Source organism: Penaeus chinensis, chromosome 8, assembly GCF_019202785.1.
Source record: "Penaeus chinensis breed Huanghai No. 1 chromosome 8, ASM1920278v2, whole genome shotgun sequence".
Lineage (NCBI taxonomy): Eukaryota > Metazoa > Arthropoda > Malacostraca > Decapoda > Penaeidae > Penaeus > Penaeus chinensis.
The window spans coordinates 94,414-108,105 of NC_061826.1; the positions used below are offsets into that span (position 1 = coordinate 94,414).

General features: G+C 36.8%; 1 protein-coding gene across 1 annotated transcript; it reads left to right on the forward strand.

The window, feature by feature from the left end:
- The first annotated feature begins 3,910 nt into the window (after positions 1-3,910).
- On the forward strand, positions 3,911-8,721 carry LOC125027987. The gene is made up of 2 exons (XM_047617217.1): positions 3,911-4,051; positions 4,296-8,721. The coding sequence occupies exon 2, from the start codon at positions 4,376-4,378 to the stop codon at positions 8,669-8,671; it is 4,296 nt and encodes a 1,431-aa protein (XP_047473173.1). The 5' UTR covers positions 3,911-4,051; positions 4,296-4,375; the 3' UTR covers positions 8,672-8,721.
- Positions 8,722-13,692: the final 4,971 nt, after the last annotated feature.

Sequence of the window (13,692 nt, forward strand, 5' to 3'; positions counted from 1 at the left end):
TTAATTGTTTGTGTATTGGAATTGAGTATCTATTTTTAATAAACTTTTTGTGAAACTTAATGGCTGATTTTAAGACGCCTTAATGTCTCCCCCTCGCGTTCTAAGGACTTTTAAATAAATTGATAAACTTCTTTGATACCATAAGTCTGCACAATCGACACGCACTCCACCTCGGTATAAACACGCTAACCAGTGTTGACCCTCTAACCTTTGTACTTTCTATACACTTACACTTGCTTTCTTTTAACTTTACTTACACTCTTCTACATGCCTCTCACTTTCCGAACATGAAACTTACGTTCCTGGACGAATTAACCAGGTGGTGGCAGTTTGACCATTTCGTACAAAGGGGTCGAAGGTTTAACTTTGTAGATCACGACAGCGTGATTCTTTTTTATTGAGTTTTAAACTTGTCACACTATCCTTGCACAAAAATATATGGTAATAGACACAATCATGTGTGTGATACATCAAAGTAAATTATTGACATGATGTGCATCTCGGCTGCTGCTGCTATTAAGCTGCAATGTGGCAGGGAATATGGATTTAGTGGAGGTGAAGAGCTTCGTGCTACAGATCTCTCAAGCTTTGCACCAAAACAGTTAGCTGGACTCCCTACCAACAACTTAGCGTGACTTAGCAAAGAGCCGGAGCAGATTTCAAGCAAAGAATATCAAGAACAACACGATAAGAAGACAAGACAACTAAGGAGCTTTAAATCGCCAAAATGTCGCGAAAAAATAACAATGATATTATCTAACCATGAAGTCATTGGACAGCTAATCAGAAAGAAAGATTACAGCAAAGGCTACAGAAAAAAAAAACTTATGAAGTATGCATAAGCGAAAGACTACACCAAGAAGCTGCTGAATAGCTGCAAGTTTTGGGGTGGACCTTGTACCTCAGTTGATCTACAGAAAGTATTGAAAGAAAAAACAAATGAGCAAGAACTCATGGTCAAAACAGAACACAGCTATGTTCATACTCATAAGACAGATAAAATTGTACGACCAGCTTTGTACAAAAATAATAGGATTACATATGAGTAAAAGCTTATTAACTTGACCATTTTGCTTGATGATGACAATGGTTGATTCACTAATGTTATGATGTTATCTCTGCTCTTAAGTCTACACATAAAAGAAAAACAGGCCAGGGAAGCAATGTTTAAATTAAATGAGCTCTGTGTAGTGGTGTGGCAAAACTGTGATTCGAAATATGAGTTGTTCATAGCATATGCAAAGGATGTTGATGCTGATAAGTACACAGTTGATCACCTACATCGTGCCACTAGCGCACCAAATTATCAATTGCAGTGTAGAAGGGCACTGGGATATTGCACCAGACAAAAGAAAGAGGCTCTGTACATTGGGCAACATGAAAACAATAGACGCTGTATTTAAAAAACATAGATTTTTTACCAGTATTATTAATATAATGACAAGTAATTCTGTTGTTTTCTGTCTTACTTATTAACTATGATCATTTTGAAGTATTGTATTCATAATCCTCTTGAAATTTGCTAAGATATGACATATTGGAAGCTTATTTTGTCAAAATTTCCATTTTTACCTAACTTTTGCTTGTTTTTTCCTGCCAGATAGGTTTTCGGGGGTGCAGTTCGTGATTTTTTTTTTTTTAATCAAATTTTGTCATTTTTTTTCATTTTGCTGGTTTAAATTTCTAAAAAAAAAAAAAATGGTAGTCCCCTGTTTTTGAAAACATGACCTTTTATCCCCTATCCCTAGTATAAATGTGCAGCACACAAGAAATTGTATGTCCATATATGATGTTAATAATCTATGGAAGTTTATTTAAGTAAAATAATATAACGTCACAGGGCAATCAGTCAGCAATAATTATACCATGTCCGATTTTCACATTAGAGTATTTCCATTTTTTAAAGGACTTGTCCCTTTTCTTAAAGGACAGGTCCACTTTTTAAAGAACATGACTATCTTTTAATAGACATGTCCATCTTTTAATAGGCATGTCAATCTTTTAATGGGCATGTCCATTATTTAATGCGCATGTCCATCTTTTAATGGACATGTCCGTTTTTTGAAGGGCATGTCCAATTTTGTTTAAAGCACAGGTCCATTTTTTTAAAGAACATGTCCATCGTTCACATTAGGGTATTTCCCTTTTTTTTAAAGCACAGGTCCATTTTTTAAAGAACATGTCCATCTTTTAAAGGATATCTCCATCTTTTAATGAACATTTTTTGAAGGGCATGTCCAATTTTGAAAGGTATTTTAAATTACCATTTGTGTGTAGATTTACAGTATACAAGAAAGTATGTGTACGTATGTGATGTTAATTTGATTAAGTTTATCTAAATAAAATAAAACAGTGCAATCAGTCAACATTAAATATACCATGTCCGATTTTCACATAAGGGTATGTCCATTTTTAAAAGAACATGTACAGTTTTTAAAGGACATGACCATTTCATTAAAGATCAAGTCCACTTTTTAAAGAACATGTCGTTGTTTTAATGGACATGTTCATTTTTTAAGGGTATGATAATAAAACAATGTCACAGTGCAATCAGTCAGCAGTAATTATATCATGTCCGATTTTCATATTAGAGAATGCCCGTCTTTAAAAGGAATTGTCCGTTTTTTTTTTTTTTTTTTTTTTTTTTTTTTTTTATTATTACCATTTACAATATACAAGAAGGTATGTGTACATATGTGATGTTAATAATCTATGGAAGTTTATCTAAATAAAATCATAAAACTTAACAGTGCAATCAGTCATCAATAAGTATACCATGTCCGATTTTCACATTAGGGTATGTCCATTTTTTAAAAGATTTGTCCATTTGTTTAAAGCACAGGTCCATTTTTTTTAAAGAACATGTCCATTTTCAAAAGAACATCTATTAATGGACATGTCCATCTTTTAATGGACATGTCCATCTTTTAATGGACATGTCCATCTTTTAATGGACATGTCCATCTTTTGATGAATATGTCCATCTTTTAATGGATATGTCTATTTTTTTAAGGGCATGTACATTTTTAAAGAACATGTCCTTGTTTCAATGAACATTTTTTAAAGGATATGTCCATTTTAAAGGACATGTCTATTTAAAAAAAAAAATACTATTTGTGTATAAATGTACAGTATACACGACAGTATGTGTGTATACGTGATGATAATAATCTATGGAAGTTCATTTAGACAGAATAACGTCACAGTGCAATCAGTTAGCACTAATCATTCATGTCTGATTTTCACATTAGAAGAAGTCCATTTTTTAAAGTTCATTTCCATTTTCTAAAGAACATGGCCATGACATGACTTGTTTTAATGGACATGGCCATGTTTAAAGGACATGTTCAATATATATATATATATATATATATATATATATATGTATTATATATAATATATATATAATATATATATAGTATATATATGATATATATATAATATATATATGATATAGATATATATGATATATAATATATATATAATATATATAATATATATAATATATATTTAATATATATAATATATATAATATATATAATATATATAATATATATAATATGTATTATATATATAATATATATAATATATATATAGTATATATATGATATATATATAATATATATATGATATAGATATATGTGATATATAATATATATATAATATATATAATATATATAATATATATATAATATATTTAATATATATAATATATATAATATTGTATCATTAGCATGATAGGTATATGAAAATAGGAATATTTACGTTTATTTGATATTACGGGTGAGATGTTTGTTGCGCATCTCGAGTATTTTTTGTTTACCCATGAGCCCACGTATGACGTTGCTGTGGCGGTGGACGACTCGTGTGTGAACCCACTTCGCAGGGAATTTGTGTTGGCGACCTTTTATAGAAGTGGCAGTTATTGGGCACAAGTCTTTACACTCATGAAGCCAGTGTTTCTCCAATGCTGAGGATATGGGTTTGTGCCGTAACTGAGACGTGATGGCAACTACTGGGAATCATGGACTGTGATAGTGTGGCCATTGAAGTGAGTTCAATGAAAATATACAATGTATGATTTATTTTGTGATATTGTTGCAGATTATTTAGTTACGTCGCACGAATTGTGTAGGCATTCCTTGTATTATTTAATATTGTGATATAAGCAGTTCATTTGTTTATTCGGATTGGATTGTTACTTTAGTATTAATTGATGTATGTATATTTTCTCTTTTTTTCGCAAATAGAATATTTATTTTTGTTATCCCTATTACCTGAATATCACATTTCAGGTTGAAACTTTGCTCCAATAAAAGACTGTTGCAGCTGATGGCTTTTCCTTGATATCCCAGTACATTTCAACTTCAGCGCCATGGGTGTGCAAGAGGACCTCAACGCCCTCAAGAAACAGAGGGGAATTGCTAAAGGAAAGTTCACCAGGAAGGTAACTCTATGTAAAGAAGGAATAGACAGAGGTGATGATCTATTAGTGTTGAAGACTAACTATGAGGAAGTAATAGAAGCATTTAAGTGTTTAGAGTGTAAGAATGATGAACTGATACAATTTATATCTGATAATGAGGATAAATTAGAAAATAAAAACCTGGAAGAAGAGGCTGAACAATATATTTTAGATAGTGAAAGATTAAAGAATGAACTGTGTGCTAAGATATTCATGACAAAGAGTGAGGAGAAGGCAACAGACAAACCAAAGGTTAAGGTAAAGAGATTTGAACCTCCCAAGTTTGAAGGTAATTTAAGAGAATATCCTACATTTAAAGAGGATTATAAGAACTTGGTTCAGAGTGAATATGGTACTGATCCATATGCACTCAAAATGTGTTTAGGTGGGGAGGCACTCCAGACAGTAAAGGGCTCGGAAGGTAATTACAATGAAATGTTTAAGCGGTTGGATGACAAATTTGGTAACCCAAGGAAAATTGTAGACTTGGTGATAAGTGATCTCAAATCTCTGAGGAAGATATCAGATGGTGATACTAAAGGGTTTATTAAAATGGTTGATCAGGTTGAACAATGTTGGTTAGATTTAAAAAGGGTAAATCTATCTGATGAACTCAACACAGCTAATGTTGTTAGCCATATTGAGAAAATTCTGCCTTCACTACAAAAAAGAGAATGGGTAATTAAAGCAAGTGATATCTCGGTCACTGGTGAATTGTTTTCTGAGCTGTTGGGTTTCTTGCAGAAAGAAAGGAAGGTTTTAGAGTACATGAATTCAAATGTAAGAACTAGTACTAGTGATTGTAGAGCAACAGTACATCATGTTGAAAATGTGGTCGAAAACAATTCGGAGTCAGAGTTGGTTAAGCTGATGAGAAAATTGAATGAAGAACAACAGAGCAAGAATAGAGAATTTGAGTCATGCATTGTAAAGTTGAATGAAATGATAAAGGGTATTAAATACAAGGAGAACAATTTAAGTATAGGTTGTTTATTACACAATTCAGAGAGTCATGATATAACAAATTGTTTCAAGTTCAAGGACTGTAATAGCAAAGAAAGATTTGATGTGATTAAGAGGAATGGTATATGTTTTAGGTGTTTAAAGGGATATCATTCAGCACGTGGGTGTAATGTAGGCAAATTGTGTGATGTAGTCATTGAAGGCCAAGGATCATGTAATCAGAATCATCATCCACTTTTGCATCAAGACAGAATAGAAAGCAGTTCTCACAATGCAGTAATGGAGAAGAGAGGCAAAGCTTTGTTGAATATTAGTACGGTGCATAGTAAAAATCTGCCCATCACTATATTGTGGGATCCGGGTTCAGATACTTCTTTAATTACTCATAGGATGGCCAAGAAGTTAGGATTGAGTGGAAAGGATGTAAATTTATCTCTGGTCAAGGTAGGCAACACGATTGAATATCAATCAAGTAAAACATACTGTGTACCATTAACTGATAAGAATGGTAAAGTTTGGAATGTGGATGCTGTCGGTATGAATGAAATATCTTCCAAAATCAAAAGGATTGATTTATCCAGATTACCTGAACTTTTTGTAAGAATCTCGAACGTAGAGGTGGATCTCCCATATGGGGAAATTGATATGCTCATCGGTACAGATTGTTGTGAAATACTGCCAAGGGTTGTTGAAGACAATAAGGGCATTCAGTTACTGGAAAATCAATTTGGGTTCAGCATTCGAGGTAGACATGACAAGATTACCAATGGATCTAACACCAGCAATCATATACTTGTGAGAACTCATAAACTGTCTAGTCTCGTAGATTTGAAGGAAAGTAACATAGAGTCAACAGATAGCTTAAAGACTAAATTGGATAAATTCTTTGCCATGGAGGAAATGGGAACAAAATGTAAGCCACAGTGTATAAAGTGTGTGTGTCGAGGATGTCCTGAACCTAATTGCATAAATTTAAAAGAAGAAAGAGAACTAGCATTGATTGAGGGAGGATTGTTATATAATGAGGAGCAGAAATGCTGGCTAGCAAAGTATCCATGGCTAAGGGATCCAATGCATTTGAAAGACAATATTAAAGTAGCTAATGCTAGATTAAAAACTACAGAGAATAGATTGAAGAAACTGGGCAATGAATATGCCATGAAGTATCAGAGAGAGATAGAAGATATGATTCATAGGGGAGTGGCGAGGAAATTAACTAAGGAAGAGATACGAGAATATAAGGGGCCAGATATCCTGAACAGCTTACTGGGAGTTTTATTTAGGTTTAGACAGAATAATATAGCTATAGCAGGCAACATAGCTAAAATGTACCATACTGTCAAGCTCAGCACAGTGGATGAACATACACACAGATTTGTATGGAGGGATTTGGATGACAAGAAACCACCTGATCAGTATGCTCTTACCACAGTAACGTTTGGAGATAAGCCTAGTGGTACCATAGCTACGCTAGCGTTGAGACACACTGTAGATAAATTTGGCAATGAATATCCAGATGTGCAAGATATGATTATTAATAATACTTATGTTGATGACATACTATATTCCACTGATACCGTTGAGAATGCATTCAAGTTAATACAGGATGCGGAGAAGATATTGTCTCAGGGAAGTTTCAGAGTTAAACATTGGATTGTCAGTGGGAATTATGAAAGCTGCAAGGTCAATGTGATAAAATCTGACCATGAGAAGATCTTAGGATTGAAATGGAACCCGTTGGAGGATCATTTTTTCTTTACGGTAAAACTTAATTTTTCTTCAAGAATAAGAAAGGTCAGAAGTGGTCCAAATTTAAATTCAGATGAAATTGATGATAAATTTCCAGAACATTTAACACGCAGAATGCTATTGAGTCAAATTGCATCCATATGTGATCCATTAGGGTTTGCTGTACCAGTATTGCTCAAAGCTAAAATTTTGATGAGACTCGTGATTTCCAAAGGTGAATCGAAAGATGGCGGAATCAAGTGGGATGATACACTTGATGTTTCCACGGTTAAGGAATGTAAGATGTTTTTTAAGGAATTGTATGAGTTAGAGAGATTGACTTTTAGAAGATCCTTGATACCATCCAATGTAGTTGGTAAACCAAGTTTAATAATATTTTCGGATGGTAGCATGCAAGCATACGGAGCTTGTGCATATGTGAGGTGGCAAATTGGTGAAGATGAATTTGAGTCACATCTGATAGCAGCTAGAAATAAGATTGCACCAATAAAGCAAATGTCAATTCCTAGGTTAGAACTATGTGCAGCTCTTATGGCTGCTAGATTAAGAGAATCTATATTAAAGGAGTTTACATGGAAGTTTGAGGGAATTTACCACATAGTTAACTCATCAATTCTAAGATCACAAATCCAAAAGGATGAGTTAACTGACAGAATTGGTATTATCATGACGGTTAATAATGCAAGTCATGAGAATGGTGATATACAATTAATTGATGTTAATAGGTATAGTGACTATTACAAATTGTTGAGAGTTACATGTAGGGTAATGAATGTATTCAAATACAAGTCTTTCAAAGGTATTCTAAGAAGCCCCACAGTTCAAGGGATTACAGATGCAGAAATATTATGGGTCAAAGAAGTGCAAAAGAGCATGACTGATTGGGAAACAAGGTTCAAAAGATTGGGACCATCAATTGAAAGGGGAGTTATAGTAGTAGGACAACGAATTTCTAAGTGGTTGAAAGACAATTGGAATCAAGAAAATTTCATGTTAATACCGAATAAACATCCTGTTACTAGATTGTACATATCCTGTCTACATAAAGTGGATCATGCAGGTATAGAGACTACATTGTGTAAGATACAGAGGAAATTTTGGATTCCGGGAGCTAGAAAATTAATAAGAACCATAAAAAATAAATGTGTAACATGTAGAAAATTAAGTAAGAAAGTGGAAGATCAATGCATGGGCCAAGTGAGGGCAGAAAGGATGAAACCTGCTCCACCATTATATCATACAGCAGTAGATTTGTTTGGGCCCTTGACAATAAGAGATGTTGTTCTACTGCAAGATAGTAATACTGTAAGGAGAACATGGAAGCTGGCTCAAGTAATTAGGACTGACCCAGGACGAAATGGAATAGTTCGTGAAGTTAATTTAAGATATAAAATAATAAAGGATGGCAAAGGGCATCATGATGAGGCGAATAAGATCATGTGTAGATCAGTACATAGATTAGTGATGCTGTTGCCTATAGAAGAACAAGTTTAAGCATATGTAACTTGTCCAATGTAATCTAGTCCACGGTAGTCATTGTGAAGGGGGGGGGGAGTGTATCATTAGTGTTCTTTAATGCTTCAATCTGCAGTGGGCTGCGAGGCCAGCGGCAGAGGCACATATTCTGCCGCACTGGTCACAATTGTGGCCCCGGTCTGCAGCGGGTTGTGCACCTTTTCGGTACTGCCGTCTCTTCTCTGCCTTTTTCCTGTATTCCTCCTCGCTTTTTGGGCTCCGGTCCACACCTTCTTACACCAGGTATTCCTGTCTCTGCAGTGCTGGAGTTCGTGTATACCGAACTTCTCCAGGGAGATAGCGAGTTCATCTTTGTATCGCTTTCTAGGCCTGCCTATTGGCTGCGCGCCTTCTTGGAGCTCTCCAAACAAAAGTTGCTTTGGTAGCCGGGTGTCCGCCATTCTTGAGACGTGCCCAACCAACTTGAGTTGTCTTCGTCGGAGTTCTGTCTCTATCGTAGTCATTTCAGCTCTTTGAAGCACTTCAATAGACATCGCGGTAGACATCTAATTTGACGCTTAGTTTCAGGTCATGGCTGCTCCACACTCGCGAGTGCAGTCTTCCGAAAGTTGCACTGGCTCTGGCAATACGGTTGTCAGAGTCTAGTTGACCGTCGTTTGACATTCGGCTGCCAAGATATGTGAAGGTATTAGTGACTTTAAGGAATTGTTCTTCAACAATGATGCGCGGTTCTTCGTATGCATGGTTAGGTGCTGGTTGGTACATAACTTCTGTTTTCGCAATGCTGATAGTGAGTCCGAAACTTTTTGAAGCTCTAGAGAAATTGTTCATGAGAGCTTGCAAATATGTTTCCGTGTGAGCAAATAGACCACAGTCATCTGCATACAGTAGTTCTTGTACCAGTGAAGTTCGCGTCTTTGTCTTTGCTCGGAGTCTGGCTAGGTTAAAGATTGAACCATCGGTTCTGAATCTGACATAGACACCTTCATTACAATCTTTCAGTGCTTCTTGTAGCATAGCGTCAAAGTAGATAATGAAGAGTGTTGGTGCGATAGTGCAACCTTGCTTAACACCTGTAGTTATGGGAAAACTCTCCGTGGTTTCTCCGTTTACCTTGACAGTTCCGAGCATGTTTGTGTGCAAAGATTTCAGGATATTTACTATCTTTCCTGGTATGCCTCTCTTTGCTAAAACACGCCAGAGTGCATCACGATTCACCGTATCAAATGCTTATGATAAGTCTATGAATACTGCGTACAGATCCATCTGCTGCTTTGGCTGCAAATATCATGTCGGTCGTTCCACTGCCATAGATAGCAAGTTGGTGCTCTGTGCATTTGGTTAGTAGTAGGAGGCCGTTGCTGTTACATTTCCCCACACCATGATTTCCGAGGACACCAGGCCATAGGCTGGAGTTTGTTCAAACTCATGCATTGAAATCACCCGTTATTAGCAGCTTGTTTCAGATATGTTGGTCTAGTTCAGCGTAGAAATTCTCTTTAGTCGGGTCGTCATAGGTCATTGTGGGTGCAGAGACACCAATCAGCATTACGAAGCGGTTGTCGTTTCCAGTCGGTATCCGCATTTTAATCAGCCAAGCAGACTCCGTGCATTCTGCGTTCTCCACTTGGCAGGCCACTCTAGTAAAAGGTGTAGCCCCAACTTTCTCCGCGCAAAGATCCGTTTTCTGGGAGTCTGCTTTCACATAGCATTGCTATGTCGATGTCGTATCTTTGTAGTTCAAACCCAACCACTGCGGTTCGGCGCTGAGTTGTCTTATCTGTGCACAGAAGGGTGCGCACATTCCATGTTGCAAGGATGAATTTCACATTTAAGGTTGGTTTTGGTCTGTTTGTAGCTTTTCTGTTTCGACTGCAATTTGGAACCCTGTCAGGCGCAGTCTGCTGAGGAGGGGGCGAGACAATATTTGTTTGGGCCACCTTTTCTAGGCCGTTCCCGGTTCCCCGGGAGAGCAGTGACCTCTCTAAAAAAAGGGCTACTCTGTCGTTGGAGGTGCTGCCGGACTGCTCGTCTGTCTCTGCTGGTGGATTGATTGATTGATTATTTTAAATTGTCTGCCGCATCAACAGCTAAGGTCATTAGCGGCGAACACCATGTTAGACTGAAATATTAAAATATTTAAAACGTTAAAAATCTATCAATTAATGTCATAAATAACATATATTATATTAAAAGTCGAAGCATAAATATCATGCTCTAAATGTCTAAAAACTATTGCATAAACATTATGCATAATTAAATTTTATTGAAAATATTTGTTTCCCTAAGGAAACTAATAAGACCTTCTATATCACAGACCTCCCCCAATACATTTTTCAGTGTATATGGGGGAAACAAGTACCTTCCTCTTTGGTCTGAGAATGTTGCACATCTTTCCATTACATGTGCGACCGTTAATGGCTCTTGGCATTCCGCACAGCGTGCTTCACTTTTAGCCACCATCGGCCCATGAGTCAGTCTTGTGTGCCCGATTCTCAGCCATGTAATTATAACTTCTACTTGTCGGTTGGGATGGATACTGCTCACCCAACTGCCAAGGTCATCTCTAATCTCTCGCAGTTTATTTCTAGAGTTATGCCTCCATTGTTCCCTCCATTCATCACGAAGACAACTCCTGAAGCTGGGTTTCAAGTCAGTATGTGGGAGAGGAAAACGAGCATCACAGGGCTGAGTAGCAGCTCCCTTGGCCTTCTGATCAGCTCACTCATTCCCACTGATACCAACATGTGCTGGCACCCAACACAGAGTTATCTTTTTACGTGCTGACATCAGTGCAAGCCAATCTTGAATCTTTCTCATCACTGGATGTGATGAGTTTAAGCTCTTGATTGCTTGCAAGGCACTACGAGAGTCACAATATATTACAACGGAATGGTTGGTAAGATCTCTAGTCATCTTGACTGCTGCAAAGGATGGCATGTAACTCTGCAGTGAAAATCGAGGCTGATCGAGAAAGACTGCCAGATGCAGTTTTCCTTCTGCTCACTGCTGCAAGGACCACACAATTTTCAGATTTCGAACCATCTGTATATATTGCATCTAATCCTTGGTACTTAGAAGTGCCTTGAAGAAATATCTCTCTGACATCTGCTTCGGATCTCTCCCCTTTCCCGATTCCGACCAAATCCAGCTCGACTTGATTAGTCCAAGGGGGGACTTGGGAAGTTTCAACAGCAGAACCTTTGTGAGATTTAAATCGAGATCTTCCACAAGATTCCTCATTCTCCTACAACCCCAACCCCCTAACGGCAGCCGCCTTGCCGCGGTGGGGGGGCTTGAGGTCCCAATGAGCTGGTGAGCCGGACCAGAGGGCTACCCATACTGGAGGGGTCACCAGTGAAGGATGAGACAAAATGGCTTCTTGACTGGTAAATAGTATAGTGGCTTCCTTACAATGATTAATGAATTATAAATATTTAATTAATTATTTTTTGTTGCTCTAATGTTTATTCTAATTATAGTTATATCAATTTAACTTCCCATTACCATATCACTTGGAATATGTGTAAAAATAATGATGGCCTTGAGTAATTCCTGAGTGAGTATTCCCAGGTAGTGGCAGCTACCTGGGAACTTAATTTTAATAAATATATATAAATACATATATATATATATAGATATAGATATTTGTATATATGTCTATATATACAAATAAAACCTAACTGAGGTAATTTAGATGTTAATTTTAATTTGATTTTTAAATATAAAAGGAAATCATACTTGTTGACCCCAAGTAGGGCAACACAATGGTACCATTTAAAAGATGTAGGTATTGCGTTGTCACGGGCCTGATCTTAACAACCTTCAAATCATGTACCTCTCTATCATCAGTATTTTATCTGTGTCGTCCGTGCTTTGAGTGGATGCACTTGAAGCTATTATACAGGAAGGCTAAGAGTGCATATAACAATAAACGACTTTACGTTCTTTCTAGCTCTTGTTCTCTGCTATCATTGTTCGTTTTAATTAGTTGTCTACCATCTATTGTTCTTTCTATTTTTCATTTTTGTATCTCCCGCTTTCTTAGTCCGCCTTAGTCTCGTTTTTTTTCTGATCATCTTTCGATCTCTGTCTGTGCCTTTTGTTATCTATTTCCTATTATTGCTAACTGTGTCCTATTCTATTTCTCTCATTCGTATTTCTCCATTGCCTAATCTCTCGTTCTCTCCCCTTATTATTGTCCGCTTATCTCGTCTCTCGCTTTTCCTTCCTATATCTTGATGCTTCTCATTCTCTATATCTGTCATAAGATAGGGTGGGCATCTGGGTATGTGCTTCAACCCTCCTCCCAAAAAAATATAATAACTATACTATAATCATATATTATATTTATTCTGATGATGTATCCGAATTTATCCTGTCTGACAGAGAACTCGGTACTGTAACAAAATTATTTGCTCGCTAGAAACAAAAGTAGGAAGCAGTCTATCCTAACAGGAGAATCATGAAACATTGTACGGTACTTATCCACTGCTTTGCATGTACCCCCTTAGGACTGTGCTAGGCAAGAATGAAGCAGATTTTATTCAGAAAAAAAAAACGAGACTAAGGCAGACTAAGAAAGCGGGAGATACAAAAATGAATAATAGAAAGAACAATAGGCAAAACAGAATAAAAGGGGGAAGGAATACGAAAGATCGACATAGAGAACAAAAGACAAGGAGACGAAAGATAGAGAGAAACAGAAATCAGACAAAGAGAGCGATAACTGACAGAGGAACCGAGTGACAGACAAAGAGAAAGAGAGGATGGCAGATGTAGCAAAAGCTAAATACAATTATTTCTCGCAAGATATGTAAAGAGGAGTCACTGCCACCACCCATTTAATTACGGTATGGGAACGTAGTGTATATGGGAGAAGGATGATAGTGTAGAAAGCAAGTTGTGGGGAAAGGAGCGAAAGAGTGTAAGTGTAGTATGTGTGTGTGGTCTATGTGCTTGGTGCTAGAATATATAGGTTGGTAAGCGTGAGGTAAGCCGAGGAGAGGCGTGTGCGTATACGCAATTAAGCAAGTAGC

What these genes read in the sequence shown, in the direction of transcription:
- LOC125027987 (XM_047617217.1), top strand. Translation starts at nt 4,376, where the DNA reads ATGGGTGTGCAAGAGGACCTCAACGCCCTCAAGAAACAGAGGGGAATT.